This window comes from Cydia strobilella, chromosome 17 (genome assembly GCF_947568885.1).
Source record: "Cydia strobilella chromosome 17, ilCydStro3.1, whole genome shotgun sequence".
Taxonomy (NCBI): domain Eukaryota; kingdom Metazoa; phylum Arthropoda; class Insecta; order Lepidoptera; family Tortricidae; genus Cydia; species Cydia strobilella.
The window spans coordinates 12349985-12370862 of NC_086057.1; the positions used below are offsets into that span (position 1 = coordinate 12349985).

At 38.7% G+C, this 20878-nt stretch overlaps 1 protein-coding gene and 1 long non-coding RNA gene across 2 annotated transcripts in view; one reads left to right on the forward strand and one right to left on the reverse strand.

Moving 5' to 3' along the window:
* The window catches only part of LOC134748703 (clavesin-1-like), a 28336-nt gene extending 8438 nt beyond the window's left edge, over nucleotides 1-19898 (forward strand). The window contains exons 2-7 of the mRNA XM_063683473.1: nucleotides 11007-11163; nucleotides 12456-12550; nucleotides 13454-13598; nucleotides 15212-15405; nucleotides 16185-16333; nucleotides 17000-19898. Coding sequence (XP_063539543.1) covers nucleotides 11016-11163; nucleotides 12456-12550; nucleotides 13454-13598; nucleotides 15212-15405; nucleotides 16185-16333; nucleotides 17000-17153 — 885 coding nt within the window. The 5' untranslated portion in view covers nucleotides 11007-11015 and the 3' untranslated portion in view covers nucleotides 17154-19898. The remainder of the gene's footprint in view (nucleotides 1-11006; nucleotides 11164-12455; nucleotides 12551-13453; nucleotides 13599-15211; nucleotides 15406-16184; nucleotides 16334-16999) is intronic.
* LOC134748746 (uncharacterized) overlaps nucleotides 1-20878 on the reverse strand; it is a 129684-nt gene that overhangs the window by 101783 nt on the left and 7023 nt on the right. The window lies entirely within an intron of this gene.

Below are 20878 nucleotides of genomic sequence, written 5' to 3' on the forward strand. Positions count from 1 at the left end.
CGGCCAATGAAGGCAAGCCAGAGCTGAGAGTCCTGCGGGTCCCCTTGGGGTCCACTCCGACCGACGAAGACACGCCGGAGACGGAGACCCTGACCGACTCTCTGGAGCACTCGGGTCCGTGGGGTCGTCACTCCCCAACAGCTCGCCACAAGCTGCCCTGCGGGCTTATGTATTGATATGCCGCTCCAGACTACGCGGCGCGAAGCCGCGAACGCGAGTGTGGACTCGATTTCGCTGATTAGCGAACTAGACTCCACACTCGAGTTCGCGGCTTCGCGCCGCGATTCGCGCACGTGTGTGTTATTATTATTATTATTATAGTAGTATTGTATATCACCTGCCTATGACATTACGAGTATCTTACTTTGTTTTACCAAAAATGCCATGTCAAACTGTTTCGTTTTATGTTAATCTGTATACAAGGTGTAACAAAATTATTGGGGATCCGTTTAATTTTTGGCTTTTGTATGGAGTGTTGGACGACCTGCCCCATAGAAATAAAACAAAATATATTCGCGTCAAAAAAATTACCGCCTACTTTTTCCTAATCAAAACACGTTACAAAATATGCCCTTAAGAGTCCCCGGCAAGCTCGGTTATCCATACAAACGTAGTTAAGCTCTCATTTTAAAACGACTTACTAGATTGCTCTGAAACTTTGTACTTACAATAGGATAAGGTATATCTAGGTCTGTAATTAGTTTATGTAGCTTCAGATACAATAGTAAAAAAACATACAGCGAATTTTAGTTTTTCATGAAAAACTTGTTTTTGCTCTATTTCGTTTGTTTCATATACTAGAGCTTTATAAACTAAAGCGGAGTCTTTGTAATAGGGTCCCGTTTTTACCAAGGGTACGGAACCCTAAAAAGTATAAATTCTACAATACCACAACTACCAACAAGTCTTAGGAAACAATAATAAAATTATAAAGTTTAACTGAAAAAAAACCGGCCAAGTGCGAGTCGGACTCGCGCACGAAGGGTTCCGTGCCATTACGCAAAAAACGGCAAAAAAATCACTTTTCTTGTATGGGAGCCCCCCTTAAATATTCATTTTATTCGTTTTTAGTATTTGTTGTTATAGCGGCAACAGAAATACACCATCTGTGAAAATTTCAACTGTCTAGCTATCACGGTTCATGAGATACAGCCTGGTGACAGACGGACAGACAGACGGACAGCGGAGTCTTATTAGTAATAGGGTCCCGTTTTTACCCTTTGGGTACGGAACCCTAAAAGGTAGCATTTTAGATTGTAGGCAAAGAGCTGAGATAAAATTGTAGTGTTTGCGTTTCTTCACGTTTTCAGGGTTGTCTCGTTGCAATCTGAGCAAAGATTTATCTTCGATCGAAATAAGCTGAGGCCACATTTACACCGTGTCCAATAAAATGAAAAAGTAGCATTTTAGATTTTAGGCAAAGAGCAGAGATAAAATTGTAAGTACTTGTTTGGGTTTCTTCACGTTTTCAGGGTTGTCTCGTTGCAATCTGAGCAAAGATTTGTCTTCGATCGAAATAAGCTGAGGCCACATTTACACATTATGAGGCTGTTCGAACACAAACAGTTTCTCGTCAGAAAAAACAAACTTGTCACCTGCGTGCCAAGAAAATATTATGTTAGATCTTTGCAATCTCTTTTTCTTGGTCACTTCGGAAATGCCATGTACATACTTTGCGTTTTTTATAAGCATGGCATCCAAGATCCACCTTCAAAATATTGTGCACTGATCCGTATGGAGAATTTTCGTATACAGCGGTGTTTTTTCCGTCGAAGTCGGTCTCTTACAATCTTGACTACTGTATCGGTTCTAGCTGAACTTGGCCGATCGGATCTTTTCCTGTCTTCTATTGAGGACATCTATACCTTTTGATTGTAGTGTTAACTAGATTGCATTTAATTCCAAGGGGTTTTAACGCCTTAAAAATAGTACCTGACCTGGGCTGTCGCAATTGCAAAATGTTCTTATAATCGTTTCACGAAACAGTTTTATCGTGGATACAAAGCAAACTACAAATCCTTGACATTTGAAGTGATTGTAATTTGTTAACGTCAACATACTAGGTATTTTACTTAAAATAAAAACTTGATGGCCTAATCCGTATGTCTTTAAAGCCAAGGTAAAAAGATGTGTATTCGGACTTATTGGACACGGTGTAAACGTGCAAACAAGAATGTCGAAAGCAGTTTTAGTGTGTTTTGACCAAATTTATTTAAATGAACTTGCATAGCCATTTAAATAAATTGACATAATTGATCCACTTGACCCAGTTATGTGTTGACCTGTGAAAAATTTATTACCTACTTGAAAACACCCATATATATTTTTTAAGGCCTCTCTAACGCAATTATTTCAGGGATGGCGATTCTACTCATATATGAAAGTGACAAAAAACACAATGTACCTATGTGACATGTCATCAGTAAAATCAGTAAAGTTCCTGTGTAATGTTTTGACAGTAGTCATATTAAACCAATAGATAGGTGGGATAGGTTCGTTAGGTTGCTTCAGATGCCCGACGGGCAAACTGTTCAGACATAGCAGCCCCGCCGAGGCTCCGTGGACTCAGATTTTCACGTTTCACGATTTGCCTAGGAATTTAATAATCAGCCTTTTTTACGATAGGCCGCCGACAATTATTATGAGGCCATGGAGCCAGTGCCGGCCAGAGTCCTTGATCAGGGTAGAGTGAAATCGGGTTTTGGCGCCCTTCGTTGAGGCTTTTTACCCAAAAGCAAAACGAAACGTATTTTGGGCCCGCGTCATACTCACGTCTTTTAAAACTATTTTTTTTTTCTTATTTGCCATTTTGGCGCCCCCTTGGGATCCGGCGCCTAGAGCGGCCGCTCCACTCGCTCTACCCTAGATCCGGCCCTGCATGGAGCCTAGCCCAGTGTCGATCGTTTATAAGAAGCGCCATAGTGTATGTATTGATTGTGTTGTGTGTTTCGGTTGAAAATGTTGTTTTATTTTGTGTAGTAGTTCTGCAACTGCTTCGAGTGCATATATGGCAATGGCCAGTGGCGTAGCTAGGCGTGGGCGAATGGGGCCTTCGCTCACAGCCTCGTACTTAGGGGGGCCTCGCAAAGCCAACCTTTTTATTACCTTGGGAAAACACATTGAAAAGGGCCTCGCAGATGTGGTTTTCGCCCACGACCAGATTGGTTCACGCTATTGGCCATTAACCCCAGATATTGCAAATGCAATCATCATTAGAGCATGGTCCATTGCTCCTGCTCCGACACACTTGTGCAATTGTGATCGATATCACAGTATAAGGACTGGCAGTAAACTATCTTTGGACTAATCCCAATAAAGCCTAGTTTCCCGTCTGAGTCGGAAGGTCATATGCCAGTCAAAATCGATGACACTGCCCAGATTTTTGACCTTAATAGTTTCATCATATCATGTAAATAAAATTAATTAAATATTCTAAAGGGTTAATAAAATACTAACTAACCATTATGTAAAATGAACCAGAGGACCAAATAACTTTTACTTATTTATTATTAGCGTTATTTTAACTAACATATACTTAGATTAAGTAGATTAAGCTAAAAACTAACAATATGTGGACCTAATGGAATAAATTTAGGAAATAAATTCATTATATAGGAAATAAATGAAATAATCGGCCCGATCATTCGAAAAATGTCGCCTGGGTCATCGTCACGGTCATACACATTTTATAGCAAACTCGTTCATGTAGACATCGCATTCGCAAAGTTAGGAGAATCTAAAGCTTATTTTTTATTTCTTTTTATTATCCTTGTTTAAAGAGCTTTGTCACTTTTGTGACGATGTCGCTCTTAAAGCTTATTTTTACGCGGCACCTTTACTACAGGGGGGGTTACATTTTTTCAGTAGGTACTTGAGACTCAAATAAGAAAAACGACATATCTATGTACCAGAGTCGTTAACTTTTATGCTATTGTCCACAAAAGTGACCTTTTTTTGGTGTTCGGACTTTTTTGCGTCTTTTCTCTAGACATCGCAAATTTAAGGGAATCAAAGCAAATTTTTACGCACTACCTTTCCAGGCGGGATACATTTTTTCAGTACTAGAGACTCAAATAAGAAAAACGGGATATTTATGTACCAGAGTCGTTAACTTCTGTTGTATTGTCCACAGAAGTCACCTTTTTCTAAAATGTGTTTGACCCGCCTCCTCCTTTCTCTAACTTTCCGTGGGGGTGTGGGTCCAAATATGAAATGTATTTCGGGCTCACGTCGAAAATGAGCAATTGCTCAGTTTAAATGGATTCTACTACACTTTGCTTGCCTATCACTTTGGTCTCCTCTTATGATATGAACAACTGCCAAACCTCCGGATAATCATTTGTCACTCCAGTGGCATCGAAATGTTTGCCCATTATTACCATCCATTGGTCAATTTTGCTGTTAGAACGTAATAACGCTTGCTTGTCTTACTTATTATCACTGAATAACGATGTTGACATTAGCTAAGTGTACTCAGTCACGTTAAATATACACGGTTGACACAAACGTGTATGTTTGTGTCAGCGTTTGTTCTGTTCATGTCGGTGCAAAGTAAGTTTAGACGGACACTTTAGGACCTAGACATATTGACCGGGATATAGACCGTGATTACCTTTTGTATTATTTATGAGTTCCCGATATTTCGACGCAGTTACATGCATCATGTTCACGGGTGACTGAAGATAGCGGGTGGGTGTCAAAGTTGTTTAGACAGCGCTCGGTCTACCCTCATTCTTACGCGTCAACTGCGTTCGCTTTCAGCGTTACCATCGGTCGCATTCACACGTGTCTTTAGGACCATCCCACACATGGCTGCTGCTCGACGCAACGTTGTCGCAACTGCGCAGTGACACCGTTTTCCATAGCGCTGACTAGACGCCGCCGTCGTATCGCTCAAAGGACGCAAATGTGGGGGTCTCTATTTATTTACATAGGTACAAGATATATACAGTGGTACTAGGTAAACGAAATTAATAACTATGTAGCTTAAGTCTAAAACAGGCCCTTGAAGCATTGTACCAAGGATGCTGGCGGCATTTCCTCGTTGTATCGCAATGCTGATAAGTTGTGCAAGGAAGCCGCCAGCTCTTCGGTCACCATCAGTTACGTCAACCAGACGCTTCGCGATTTTTGCAAACAACTTGTGCGCGCTGGGACCCCATGGACCAAGAGTTTCAACTCAATGGAACAAAAGATGGTCTCTATTAGGTCCATAGGTAGCCATTTTTTCGCCGTCTTACGCAAGAACTGTGCACTGTGACGATGAACGGCAGTCCGCTGCAATTACCAACTCATTACCGTTTGTCACTCGCTTTTGTATTTATAGTAACGGTTTGGCAAATCATTATCGTCTATATGAGCCACTTCATATAAAAACGTGAAACTAGTACACTCCGTCTAAACTAACTTTGCACCGACTTATCTTGAACAGCGGGCGCAGCATGGTTCCATTTTTATCGACTGTCACTCTGCCTGTCACTTTCGCACTTATACACTTGTTCGAACGTGACAGGCATGGTGACAGGTGATAAAAATGCGACCGTGCTACGGCTGCGGACAAAGTGTGAGGGTGTCATTGTAAACGGCAACGATTTTTTCTGCTCTATTCGGCACGACTGATGTTAGAACCCACGATTTTTGACCACGACATGTTGCGACGCTCATACAAAAGGTTAAAATGTTCTACAATAGGGTATTTGACTGTATTTAAAATAAATTATTTAATGCATGAAGACACACCAGAAGATGAATAGAGAAACGTAAACAGCAGTTATTTTTAGACACAATTTATGTGTTAAAACTCGTATAATACTATAAAGAGTACAGACGGGACAGGCGCGTCTCCAATACAGATAGTTTCCGGTATGTTAGTTCTGCTGAAAGGACATTTCAGGTATTCCGTCTTACTCCTACTAACCCTCAGGCCGTGCTTTTCAAGTGCTCGTGTCCACATGTTCAGAAGTTCCTGCAAGTTTGTCGCAGTGTCGGCAGCTAGAACTATGTCATCCGCGTATCCATGGCAGTGGAGATGGTATATTTCTGGTGAGGTGATCCATGACCAGGTTAAATAGCAGCGGACTGAGCCAAAAATCGACTATTATAAATATTATAATAGCGGGATTTGATTACTTACACAGTTAAAAGTTAAAAAGCTTGCAATAAAAATCGTCAAACGTATCGAAATTGTAATTGTTAACCAGTAAAGTTGCCCTTCGGTTCATGTGCGCCATATTCATTACTTATTTAAGTACAAGTGAAGGGCTAGTGAATGTTAACTTGTAAATAAATACTAGGCCGGCGGCGGTTCTACTCGTTCCTTAAGGGCAGATCTGAAAATTGAGCAACTTAGGCTTGATTTATAAGCTTTAAGCTTATGACAAAATAACTAGCGTAAAAATGAATCCCTTAATAAATTTTGGAAAAACTCGACGTGCAAAAAAATACCAATTTAGTCATTTCTATCCGAATTAAAATCCGAATTTTATTAGTACATATATACAGGGTGGGCCAATGATAAATGCATTTATAAAATGTTTAATACATAATCAATTTTTATGTTTTTAAATAAAAATTATAATTAGAATTTGGGATAAAGAAATAATTTTTACGTTTTCAAAATTAAATCATCAAGATGTCGTCCGTAACGGTTGCGGCACTCTTCCAGTCTTGCTTGTAAATTTTAAAATTTCAAAATTATTTCTTTATCCCAAATTCTAATTATAATTTTTCTTTAAAAACATAAAAATTGATTATTTATTAATTTTTTTTAAATGCATTTATCACTGGCCCACCCTGTATAAAGGTATCTTGATACTTGAGCTTGGTATAGGGTGGGCCAATGATAAACGTCAATACGAAAAGAAAATTTATCACTGGCCCACCCTATATAATATAAATAACGTATTGGTATTTATAACTTTACAGTACATATGGTGCTACTTTCTCGCACTAGTGCGTAAAAGAGCACTTTTAGTGCATATGTAGAAAGTTTAAACGGCCATATGTACTGTAAAACGTTGTACGATACACGTGCGAATAGGTAATTCGCAACTCGTGTCGATTTAAAACACTCCCTGCGGTCGTGTTTTAATTTATCGCCACTCGTTTCGAATTTCCTCTTTTCCGCACTTGTATCGTAAATAACTATTACTAACCATGCAGGTTGTTATTTCAACGTCTGGCAATAAGAAGTTTGTGAACAGATTATGTACTAGATATGTACAGGTTAAATACAGATAGGTAAGGTCAATGCGGCCAAATCCGTCATACGGATAATTCCGTCAACAAGCGTTTTATGCAATTGGTAATTTCCTCGACAAAGCAGCAGTCAAAAGAACATATATGGGCTCTTATCCCTACGGTTCAAAACAAGAGAAATATATGCCTCTGTACAGAATTTTCCTTATGACTGAATTGGCCACATTGACTGCATTGCATTGCAAACAAACTCACAAGCGGTATTGAACCTTTAAGTCTAAGGAGAGACTTCGCCTCCTTATGCGTGTTCTACCGCTTGTACAATGGGCTGTGGTCTGAAGAATTGTTTGACATGATGCCAACGGCCGCTTTCTATCACCGCACCGCTCGCCATCGGCAGGGTGTTCATCCTCACACCCTAGCACCTAAATGGTCGCGAACTGTGCGGTTTAAGAGGAATTTCCTCCCGCGTACGCTTCGGCTGTGGAATGAGCTCCCTGCCGAGGTTCTCCCGAGTGGGTTCTTGAAAAAAGGAGTGTACAGGTTTTTAAAGGGTCGGCAACGCGCGTGTAATATCTCCGGTGTTGCAGGCGTCCATAGGCTACGGTAACTGCTTACCATCAGGCGGGCCGTATGCTTGATTGCCACCGACGTGGTATAAAAAAAATATTGACTTACTGGCAATGGCAAAAAAAAATGTAATGCTGTTAATAGTGTTACAGGTTACTACATACCAGCTTCAACACATTTATGCCCGTGTGCATATTTTGTTGCTGGATGCAATAAATCATTAGATTACATTTACAATTTTGATTGACAAAAAAACTAGGTAAAAAACTAAAAAACTAAACTAAAATTAGCTGTAGATACTATCCGGGTTATTTGTAAATCCATGGTATCATATGATTAGAATTTTAGACAAAGAAGATAACACTTTACTTATCATAATACATAATCAGCGGCAGCGAAAAATCCGCAGCATGATTTGTACAATATCATAATCCACAATTTTTTATGTTATTTTTAACTTTATTGCTTAAGAACTAAGGGTGGTTTTTAACATCAGAAGCGAATTGATAACGCCTGATGGATTACGTGTTGCAACGCTGGCATCCGACAGCTATAAAGCGATTAGGAAGTTGGCCAATTCAGATCTATCAGCTCTAACAAATTACTTCGGTTTATGCAACACCTCAAACACCTGTGCATACATAGTTTACCTGTACATCTTGTACGTCCATAATGCATGCAAGGAATAGTCCTTAATGATTATAGAATCATCACCGTTCATTACTTCATTTAGGAATGCATGCTCGATGTAAGTAGTTTAGTTTTGATATGTAAATATGTACCTATAGGCATGTGCCTATCCGAACGTCACCTTTATTATGTAATAAAGGTGACGTTCGGATAGAAACTGCAGCTGCATTAGTTTTGTGACATTTGCGCTTGATAAAATGAGCGACGTTCGCCGCTGCATTACTGCCACGAGTGCCTCGATTATGACTTTCCATCCGTCCCTTTATCAAGGAAATTGCCAGATATGTCGCACCAGCAGTAATGTCGCAACAAAATGCCTCCGAGTTTGTAGCTAACGGAACCACAACCGAAAAAATCAGTTATTAAACGTGGCGATCCATGCTTCTTTTCTGCTGGGAGTGTGGCTGGGAGTCTACCGAACAGCTTAAACAATAGCTTTTTGAAAACATTTCCTGTAGACATCGCACTTAAAAAGTTCATTTTTAGGGTTCCGTCTGTCTGTCTGTCCGTCTGTCTGTCATCAGGCTGTATCTCATGAACCGTGATAGCTAATAATAGACAGTTGAAATTTTTACAGATGATGTATTTCTGTTGCCGCTATAACAACAAATGCTAAAAACAGAATAAAAAATATATTTAAGGGGCTCCCATACAACAAACATGATTTTCTGCCGTTTTTTGCGTAATTGGTACGGAACCCTTCGTGCACGAGTCCGACTCGCATTTGGCCGGTTTTTATGCTTCACTCTTATAGGTGGGACGGAATACATTGGGATACTTGAGACTCAAATAAGAAAAACGGGATATATAAGTATGTCGTAGTCATAGTCGTTAACTTTTAGAACATTTGTAAACAGAAGTGACTTTTTTCTACAATAAGAAAATTTTATTAACCAAAAAAAAAAACAATCAACACAATCAACAATTTCTACAATGTGTCCATTTAACTTTTCGTCTGTTTTGATTTAGGTACCTATTAATTGCAGACTAGACATATTGACCGGGATATAGACCGTGATTACCTTTTGTATTATTTGTGTCACAAATAATACAAAAAGTAATCACGGTAGTGAAACTAACCGTGAATCATTCAAAACTCTAATTGCAGACTGCATAAGAAGGTCAAATACGGCTTTGTCTGAACAAAAGTTTTCCTTTGACAGAATTAGTATTTGTTCCTAAGATATTTAAGAAGTGGACCCACCCAGATTTTTGATGCAGTTGGGGAAGTGTGGGGCATTTCAGCTTCGGCGAAGTCTGAGGTTAATACTGTTTATGTTTAAGCACAGAATAAATAATAGTACTAGGTACAGAAGTTTCGCCTAACAAAACGCGTCTATTAGGACAGATATGATTGCAAGGTGGCGCAAGCGCGAGCAGGCGTCCGTAGTCCGTTCCGTAGCGGTGCGCGGCAATTACTATGGTTAGACACCAAAATTGGTGTGGGCCGCGTGGGGCCGCATGTACTTGTAGCGACGAGACTAGATCGCGGAGTGAGCCACGCGGTTTAGGTTCTAAGCAAAGATAGATATAACTCCGTAATAGATGTTTACAGTCTAAGGAAAAAACGTGCCTCGAAAATCAAGAAAATTTGATTCTCGTTCAGAGGGCGCCACTAGTTTAGGCCCACTGTCGTATAGATGGCGTTGACTGTTTCGTTTGTTATTTAACAATTTTAACGCATATCAGTGAAAGAACATGGGTCAAAATCATAAAAATAATTAAGGCCGTTCTATCGGTTTGCCGCTGTCTTTGTCACATTTCGCAAGAAAGAACGGGAAAGAACATACGCGCCAAGTGTCAATTTTGATCGAATTTTGTCGGTTTTTATTTATTTTAAAAACGTTACCTTACAATATCGAAATTCTAAAGCTATGAAATTACTATTTACGTTAAGATTGTTTTTTCTTCTTTTTTTGTTTATAGTATCACATAATAAATAACCGAGTAAAGTAGGATGAAAAGTCCGAGTTAGAGGTTACTTTGGGAATTAATTGTATCGAGCGAAGTGTCATAATTCGTGTATCGGAAGCTATGTTGTTAAAGATAATATAGTCAAGAACTACATATATTTTTTCCACGTCTACGAATATCAACGCCTCTTAGAAAAACATGATCATATAAGGAGCTTTTTCGCCTTCTGGCTCAGGGAACCGCCTTAATGCATTTAAAAAAAATCATTTATCTATATTTAAATACATTTTATCGTATTTTTATAAATCTTAATTTTTAGTTTTAAAGTGTGTCGACAGATGGCAGTGAATTTACTGGGGTTACAAAATTTACTATGACAGTACCGCTCTAGTATAAGTTACTCTATGGTTCTAAGTCACGTTTGGTTTGGTATCATTTTCAACTAAATCGAAGATGTCATCCTAAGTTTCATATAAATGGGTTCAGCGGTTATTAATTCCCCATACAGTCACGATCGAGGTTTGAACGATAAGAACGATTTAAGACGCACAAACACATAATAAATAATAAATGTGATTCACCGGACGCATCGATGATTTCAAGTTACACAATCAATATTTTAATTCTTTTACCAGGACTCCATAATGCCGTTCCAGTGGGAGGAGATCGCGTACCAGGCGGAGTGCGACCGCCACGAGAGCCCTGAGTTCGACGAGGAGGCCTGGAACCTGTGCGCCGAGGACCCGGACAGCAGAGCGCGCAAGATACAGGAGCTGCGGGACATGATATACGGTAACACGACATTTGTGGCTAAATGCTCCGGAATGCTCCGGTGGGAAGATCGCGTACCAGGCGGAGTGCGACCGCCACGAGAGCGAGTTCGACGAGGAGGCCTAGAACCTGTGCGCCGAGAACCCGGACAGCAGAGCGCGCAAGATACAGAAGCTGCAGTGGGGCTACCGCGAAAACCAAAATTCGAACTTCGATTTTCGCGGTTATAGCCCAGGACATGATATACGGTAACGTGACATTTGTGACTAGAGACTCACCGTTCCGGTGGGAAATCGCGTACCAGGCGGAGTGCGACCGCCACTACAGCCCCGAGTTCGACGAGGAGGCCTGGAGTCTCATAAGGCCTTATGAGACTCCAGGCCTCCTCGTCGAACTCCGGTGGGAAATATCTGACGCTTGTCTGCTACCCAAAAACCGTATCTGACGGCTAGTGTTTACATGATGTCCCTACTAAATACTAATGCACTACCCTGCTAATCCCAATAGTACAGTCGCCATCAGATATATCTGAGCGGCCGAGGTGCTCACACATATCTGAACACGCCTCTATTGTCAAGGAGCTAGGTGCGTGTTCAGATATTTTTGAGTCCCTCGGCCGCTCCGATATATCTGATGGCGACTGTACTATGATGACGTGTATGATGAATGATGAGAACATTTCCGTTTTATAACTAATTTTAAAACAGTTAAAAATGTAAAAGTAAGTATAAACTTTATATTTCTTATTATTTTCATTAGTTTTTGTTGTTTATTTAATTTATTTATAAAGGCGGCATAATATAGACAGTTCCGACGTTTCTAAAATAGTCAAAACCAAATAGTTTTAGCCAAAGCCAAATAAATGAACGTACAGTCGAGTTCATAAATATGTGTACATTTCTTCACCTTAATCCAATCCAGCAATAAGGTGAAAAAATGGATACATATTTATGAACTCGACTGTACTAGTTTATTCTAACACTAACATAAATTAATTTTAAAATCTGGAGACGCCTTGAGCTTTTAAACTTTTTAATCAGATACGCTACAGCGGCGATGAACACAATATGAACACAATACATACTCGACCAGTTCTTGCATCTCACGAAGAATGAATTTAACAAAATTATACTTTAATTCAATAGCCGTAAGAGTCATCATCACATAAACAACAAAAGCGCAGAATGTGAATCAGCCAACCCCCTCAATCATTTGATATCATTTGCGAATAAATTGTTACGTTATGAAAGATTTTATTCGGTACCAGGCTCCCATAACTCTCAAAGAATACACCAACGCCTTTTCGTTCACAGAGCGCGGGGAATGCCAGCCGCCGCAGATGGACGACGCTTTTCTGTTGCGGTTTTTGCGCGCCAGGCGCTCGGTGCCCGCGCGTGCGCACCGCCTGGTTAGTTATGTTGCCCTGGTACTTATAAATAGATGGAAGCCGTATAACGGTGTCGTAAAAAGCTAAATAAAAGTTGGGCGTTTGAAATTGTAGCATTTATTCCTTTAGACGTGATTTACAACATATAAATATTTATTTTATTTTCATGTAGAAGTACTTTATCGATTTGATATAATTTATATGTAGTTAAATATTATTGTTACTTACTCATAAAATAATTGGGTAAGTTTTTGTAGCTGTATTATATTTTTTACTACATAAAAAATAGTTATACCGTTTTAACCGGTTATTGAATTACCACTATGGAGATTGCAATAAGGTTCAAAATGAACAAACAAAAAAATAATTTGCGATTTCTTGTGTGGTCCCTCTACAGTTACTGAGTGCCGGCACAGAATAACTAATAGTATTACCGTGTGCCGGCGAGTCGAACGCTACAGAACCAGTCTAAAATGTGTCACCGAGACGCGTCACAAAGGCGCGTTATCGGAGAGCGCACTTACACTGAATTTTTGAGCGTTGGTCTAGCCCGCGCTCAGATTCCAATTAGAATTATACGCCAATGACTGACCCTTTTTTTGCAGGCATAGCACGTGCGGTTTTACTTAACAATAGACAAAGGATTAGCCATTCGGGGCCAGCTACAAAACGAACGGCTATACCTAACTAATAACGAAGGGATATAATAAATAAAAGTATAAAAATAAATTTTAATTATTGTTTTTTTGACCCCTTTGGATGACATTAGGTATAGAGATAGTTTAATGCCCGCGAAAGAACATAAGATGGTTGTAATCAAACGCATCATCATCATCATTCTACGCAGACGAAGTTTTAAGAGCTAGTAGTTATAAATAAACCGAGGCAACTTGCAATTCAAAAAAGCACTTGATCGTTTTCCAGATGGTCCGCTACTGCAACTTCAGAGAACAGAACCCTCACCTCTGGCGCGGGGTCGACTGGTTCGGCATGCGACGGCTTGGCAACGTCTTCGAGGGCGTGCTGTATGACCGGCCTGATGTCGGCAGACTCATATTGTGCCGACTTGGTATTATATTATTACTAGCGACCCGCCCCGGCTTCGCACGGGTGCAATGCTGATGATTATTACATATAAACCTTCCTCTTGAATCACTCTATCTATTAAAGAAAACCGCATCAAAATCCGTCGCGTAGTTTTAAAGATCTAAGGCATCTAAGCATACATATGGACAGACAGACAACCGGAAGCGGCTTTGTTTTATACTATGTAGTGATAGTGATTAGGCTATATGGTGTCCCACTGCTGGGCAAAGGCCTCCTTCCACGATCTCCATCCGTCTTGGTTTTCAGCAATCTACGACCGTCCGTTGAGATATACGTCCAGGACATCCCATCATGTATATCTGGATCTGCCAGCTCCTCGCCCATCTTTCAGCACCCTCACTTATGGGACATACGGCCATGGAACTTTTGCCGTATGTCGAGTTTTTGATCATAGTGCACGTGAATTGCTGTATTTTACGGCCATTACCGTATCAGAAATAACATTGCCTCTATAACCAGCAAATGTCTCACTATCGGGTTAACATCAGTCCCACTAAAAAAAAAATAAAAAAAAATCTTTATTGCAACTTTAAATTATTACTTAACATTGGTTCCTGGCTCTCAAAGTAGGTTTCCCTGTGTCTCAAGAGCCAGTTCCTTCCCGATTACAAGCGTATGGTTACAATGTTAGACATTCTATAATATAATTTTAACAATATTTAAATTAGAGAAAGAAGTGAACATTTGAGATTATGATTATGTGTATGTACGCGCGCGTGTGTGAGTATTATGTGTGTCTGATTTTTGGGATATGTGTGTGTTTCTGTGTGTAACGTGTGTGTCTGGTTATTTTGGATTGTACTAGAACACGCTTCGTAATAACTCTTCTGCTTCACTATAGTTTAATGATGTTTACCAAATCTTAATTATGTTTTTTAATTGAAAATTACTAATGTTATTTATATTAAGGGTTTTGTTTGCTTTATTATATAAGTATGGAGCCAAGAAAGAAAAATGCCTTTTAGACCATGCACTATTACAGCGGGGTACTGGGTAGTAAGCTATGCGTTTGTTGCCAATTGTGATTGTAGGGGCTATTAGTCTGTGGTATCTTCGCATTGTTTGGTAAATAAAAAGTTTGCGTACACTTAAAACTTCTGCTATATTAAAAAGCAGCTCAGTGGGGTATCGATATGAGAGATAGAACATTACTTTTAAAACTGCTCGTTGTGCGCGCTCGAGCTCTATAAGATGTGTTTTGGCTGCACCACCCCAAGAGCATATGCAGTAGCTCAAGACACTTTGGCATAGGGCATCATATGTCTGCAGTAAGAGATTGTGATCCGCCACCATTCGCAAGCTTTTAAATATAAATATTAGTTTTCGGATTCTCTTAGCTGTGGTAGATATATGGGGACCCCATTGCAACTTATCGTCGATGACAACGCCAAAATATTTAATTGTAGCCACTCTAGATAAGACACCGCAGTTACAATTAGTGGCAATTTCACCGTTACTTGTCTGTCTGTTGCAGGGATAGGTATGTATTTTCATGGTGTCAAGTGCTGAGTCAGGTTCTGCTATCACGTTAACTGACAAAGTAACAGCATTAAATGTCTCACTGTCAATTTCCAGGTCTCTGGGACCCAGACACAACTCCAGTCGAAGATCTCGTCCGTGGCACCCTTCTTCTTCTCGAAGTTGGGATCATGCAGCCAAAGCTCCAAGTCTTAGGTGGAGTGGCCATGGTGGACTGTGCGGGAATTACCATGAAACATATGAGGCATTTGACACCGACGATCGCGTTACAAGCTATGAACGTTTTAGGAGTAAGTAAAGAACTCTTGAAGACTTTATTATATACCAATCACCCTTGCTTCTAAAAATGTGCTAGTGGTAAAGTGGTGGTAAGTAAGACCACAGCACCTGACAAGTAAACAACCTTGTGAGATGACTGACCCCCTTTTCTGCTGGAGATGATTATGCAGCTAAAGCGCCATGTCTTAGATGGAGTGGCAATGGTGGACTGCGCGAAAATCACCATGAAACATATGAGGCATTCTCACTCCGACCGTCGCGTTACAAACTATGAACGTGTTAGGGGTTAGGGGTAAGACCACTAAGACTATAGCTCTTGAAACCTTTGTTAAAAGACCTGGAGGGGGTCGTGCAGAAGCTGCAAGTGATAGTCATTTAAGTCAGTGTAGTTATTATGGTGCACACTGGGTACCAAGAAACAGTTGCGCTAAAGAAACGAAAAACACCACAGCCATAGAGTATATTGAATAGTACCACACCACAGCTCATGAAACTTTTGTAAAATTACCGATCACACCGGATTTTTCTGACCGCATGGCATTCAAGGCATTTTGGGCATGTGTAACGTATATTGCTGTACTAGTCCATCAAAATTTGACCTACTTTAAGATATGACATAACTATTTTATTAATATTTTTTTCATGCTTCACATCACATACATTCAGAAAAATTCCGAAAAAGTACTAACAAGGTTCAGTGTTTTAGGTGTGTGTATGACTCATATTTATACATTTGTCAATATCGATGTTAATATACTTACTTGAAATGTTATATATTTTTCTTTTCCAGTACGCATTCCCGCTTCACCAACGCGGTGTCCACGTAGTCAACTGCTCCCGTGTCTTTGAGACTCTGTTCTACTTCTTCAGAAGACTGGCACCAGCTGACGAGCTCTGGAAGAAAGTCTACTTCCACAACGACTTAGCTTCTCTTCATAGGTTTGTCTATTTTGTATATTTATCCAAAGCGGCGTCCATATCATCAACTTCGCTTCGAAACTCTCTTCTACTTCTTCAGAATAAGGTCTACTTTTACAACTAGTTATCTACGTAGCTTTTATTCATAGTTTTTTCTTTGTTTTGTATTATTTGTCCACAGCTGATACAGTAGGCTAGAACAAGCACACCTTCACTATATAGAAAAAGGCACGAGTATGAGAGAAAATTTTACTCTGGCACTATACGATCAATTGATACAGATCAGCGTCTGCATGTTTTTTGTGTAATGCGAGCGTTTCATTAGAAATCATTATAGGTAGTTGAGTCGGAAGCCCATAGTGAAAGAAAAGTATGCCATTACAGTTTGGTATAGGTATATTACGAAGTTTTAATTTAACTACCTATTAAAATCGTCGAGTTGTAAGTAGAATCCGTTGAAATAAAATCTGGTGTCCTAATTTGTAATTTATGGATTCATCAAAAGCAATGCACGCCTGATTTAGACCCTTTGATATGAGCCCTAAAATATAATCTGTCAGAGATATCCCAATGATGATGCGACTCACTGTCTAATTTCGGTTTCGTTCAGACATAAAATAATGGAAGTCCTTTTGTGTTTTCTTGTTTTTACTTATATCCTATGATTCCTATGTTCCTGTTCTCCAGGTACATCGATCCAGAGTGTCTGCCAATACGATACGGAGGGAAGCGAAAAGAAGCCTCCCTTTATACATGGCTGACGAAGATCAAGCATTATAGAAACAAGAACTTCGATGACGACATCTGCAAGTTGGGGTACACAGCCGATTATGAAGAATAAAGAAATACCTATTTACAACAAACGAAAGTAATAAGTAGCTTAAATCTAAAATAGGCCCTTGAGCCATTGTGCCAAGGATGCTGGCGGCATTTCCTCGCTGTATCGCAATGCTGATATGTTGTGCGAGGAAGCGGCCAGCTCTTCGGTCACTAGTTACGTCAAGTCAACCAGACGCTTCGCGATTTCTGCAAACAACTTGTGCGCGCTGGGACCCCATAATACCCCATGGACCTAGTTACAACTACAAATGGTACAAAATGGTTTACAACATAATTGTTGAGAATACCTACATGAAATGTAGTAGCTACATAAAAAAACCTGTCACAAAAGGATCCCAACCTTCATGTGACAAGTTGACAAAGGTTCAGAAATAAAAAACAGCGTGAATAAGGTCATGCGTTACAGAAATAAGAGCTTCGATGAAGACTGCAAGTTAGGATTACACCTGCGAAGGACGAAATTTAAAGAAATCCTTTAGTGAAAACCTATAACTACTTCATAATCATTTGGAGTATGTACATGAAATGTAGCAGATATAGGTATAGATTACATTATAAAACCGGGATCCTAATGTGACAATTTGACAAAGATGGCGGAAGAGCATGTGACTGAAACTAAATTAAATTTATTGAAACCTTAGGAATCTTAGGACTCATGTGACAACGACTAAATTTAAAGGTGAGGGTATTTATTATATTTAGCTACAACGAAATTTAAATAAATGTTGATGACTTAATTTAAAGAATCACTTTGACCAAGCTGAAGAACAAATAAGAGCTTTGATGAGGACATGGGATAGGTATTTCTTTATAATAGGTACTTAACATGATACAAATTAATGTATAAGTATATTAATAATATTGTAAAAATAGTGCAGGCGTCTGCCGCGTCTGTGATAATATCTTCCGTCCATTTTACATCTGTTTCGTACACTGTATAAATAATTTCAGTTAAAGCCTGACCAGTAAATATATGATCATTGTTAAGAGGGCGCTGTTATTTTCATGTATAGGATGACAGTTCAGTATAGTATGAAAAAAAATAGTTCCAGTGAAATTACGCAACATGGCGCGTGATCATATATTCCTGGTCCGGCTTCATCTTAGACCGACAAGAAATTGTAGTAAATTATTAAGGGGGCCACTTTCTACATAACTGTCACCTTTTTAACGTAAACATGGCATCAATTTAGCGGTTTTTTTTAGTTCCATTTTATTAAATTTCTACTATTTTATGTCGCACTATTATAGTAAGTACAATAAAGCAAATTTTATTAAGAAACACTTGATGAACAAGTCGTTATGCACTATTAAATTTTCATATTTTTGCCCTGTCTGTTTCATATATCTCAATGCCGTAAATATAAATTTAATAGTTAGGGAAGACTGTGAATAGGCTGTTACTGAACCGGTTAGCTCCATCTTAGGCCCTGTCTTCACTTTCCATCAGGTGTAACTAGGGCCAATCGCCGATCAGTTTATAAATATCTCGCAAACTATAGATGCTAGAATTATGACTCCCAAGTAAAACATACTTCATTTTCCATTTTTACCAACTTCATCATACATGGTTTAGGCATCAGATGAGCAGTTGAGGTATTATAGCGGTAAGAACTAAAATATTGCTAAAAGTTAGCTTCTCGATATTTTTTCAAGGCCATATCTTTATTAGTTTTGGCATTTTTCCGATATACCTACCTATGTCTGAAGAATTCTGGTAGTGCTTTTTATCATATATTTGGATCAACGTTTTTAAGTAAAGTCCATGTTTTATAACCCAAAAGTGCAAAGAAGTGTGAACATCTGAAAAATACAAGGGAGAGGTATGTTGAAACTCATCCTTTTCTTTTGGTTGCTATATATAATAATTGGTAGATGAAATTCAATTCTTCTTATAGAATAGAATAGAATAGAATAGAAATAATTTATTCGTTAGCACACACAAATAGAAAGTCACGTCAGGGTTCAACTCTTGAAACCACATAAACTTTTGAATAACCTGCCGGACTTGCTGGTTGACATCACCTTGTAACTTTATCAAATTAGTTTTGCAAAAATTTTCCATTATGACGTAGGTTCACAGTCAGAGTTCGTATAACGAGTTATGCATTTTAATATAGAAACTTTTATATTAAAGTATAATTTGTTATCAATAATGCCTAATGCCCTACATAGACTACATAGTACTATAAATTATACGTACTATAATTATTTTACGCATTTCTCATTATTAGGTACTACTAATCACGTATTTAGCTAATTATTTAATAAATATTTTTATTTATTGTATTTCCAGTCATTAAATAATTAACCATCTAAAACCAATTAAGTAATGATATAAGATTTCATTTAAAAATATAACAATTATATCGACGTTTACATCATAAGTTATCGACATGTTACCACCCCTACGGTTACTGACGTTTATGACCCTGCTCGCTACTTAATTCTGCGGATACTATAGTCTGCTAGTACTACTAGTGTAAGAAAGATAGTATGATTCTCTCTGTCTGTGTTTGAAATGACACAGTCCTTTGATAACATTTAAAGCGTGTCACTCCTCTAAATTGAAATATCGATTAGTGGAAGGACGTTATTTTATTTTTTTAATTGGTTTAACTATATAAGTTTTGATAAGAGTTAAGTCATACGTGGGTATATGTCCATATGACCAATAATTTTTAAGTTATGATTTTATAAATGTACTGATACTTTTTTTACTTTTTTACTAAATACTTACATTGTACTGAAATTAAACGTGATATTTACAAAAAAGTTAGTTTTTTTCTGAAAAACAACATTTTTCCTACGTCCCACATTTAAACGGGGGACAGTGGAGAACACAGTTTTTAGAGTTCCGTACCCAAAGGGTAAAAACGGGACCCTATTACTAAGACTTCGCTGTCTGTCTGTTTGTCCGTCTGTCGTCACCAGGCTGTATCCCATGAACCGTGATAGCTAATAGACAATTGAAATTTTTAACAGATGATGTATTTCTGTTGCCGCTATAACAACAAATACTAAAACCAGAATAAAATAATTATTTAAGTGGGGCTCCCATACAACAAACGTGATTTTTTTGCCTTTTTAGGGTTCCGTACCTCAAAAAGAAAAAAACGGAACCCTTATAGGTTCACTCGTGCGTCTGTCTGTCTGTCTGTCTGTCCGTCTGTCTCAGCCTATTTTCTCCGAAACTACTGGACCAATTAAGTTAAAATTAAAATTAAGTTAAAGTGTGACCCAAAGACGGTCATGTAACGTAAACAAATTAATTTTAAACAAGGGGCCACTTTTGGGGGGTAAATGAGAAAATTAAAAAATAAAGTTTTTCAAACTATATCGTGTTACATATCAAATGAAAGAGCTCTTTGTGAGAACCTTAAATATATTTTTATTTTTATTTTAGGATATACAATTTAGAAGTTATTCAAGAAAATAGGCAAAAAATGACCAACCCCCCCCCCCCCCCCCTTTATCTCCGAAACTACAGATCTTTACCTATAGATTACAGGAAAACCTATAAGAAATGTGCCAGTCGAGCGTGAGTTGGACTTAATTACTCAGTTTTTGATCCGACCCCTACGGGTTTTTTAAAAACATGCGCAAAACATTTCACTCACGGTTCACATAAAAAATACATTGTTTAAATTATGTAATTAATGTACGGAACCCTTGGAACGCGAGTCAGACACGCACTTGGCCGGTTTTTTTTGCGTAATGGTACGG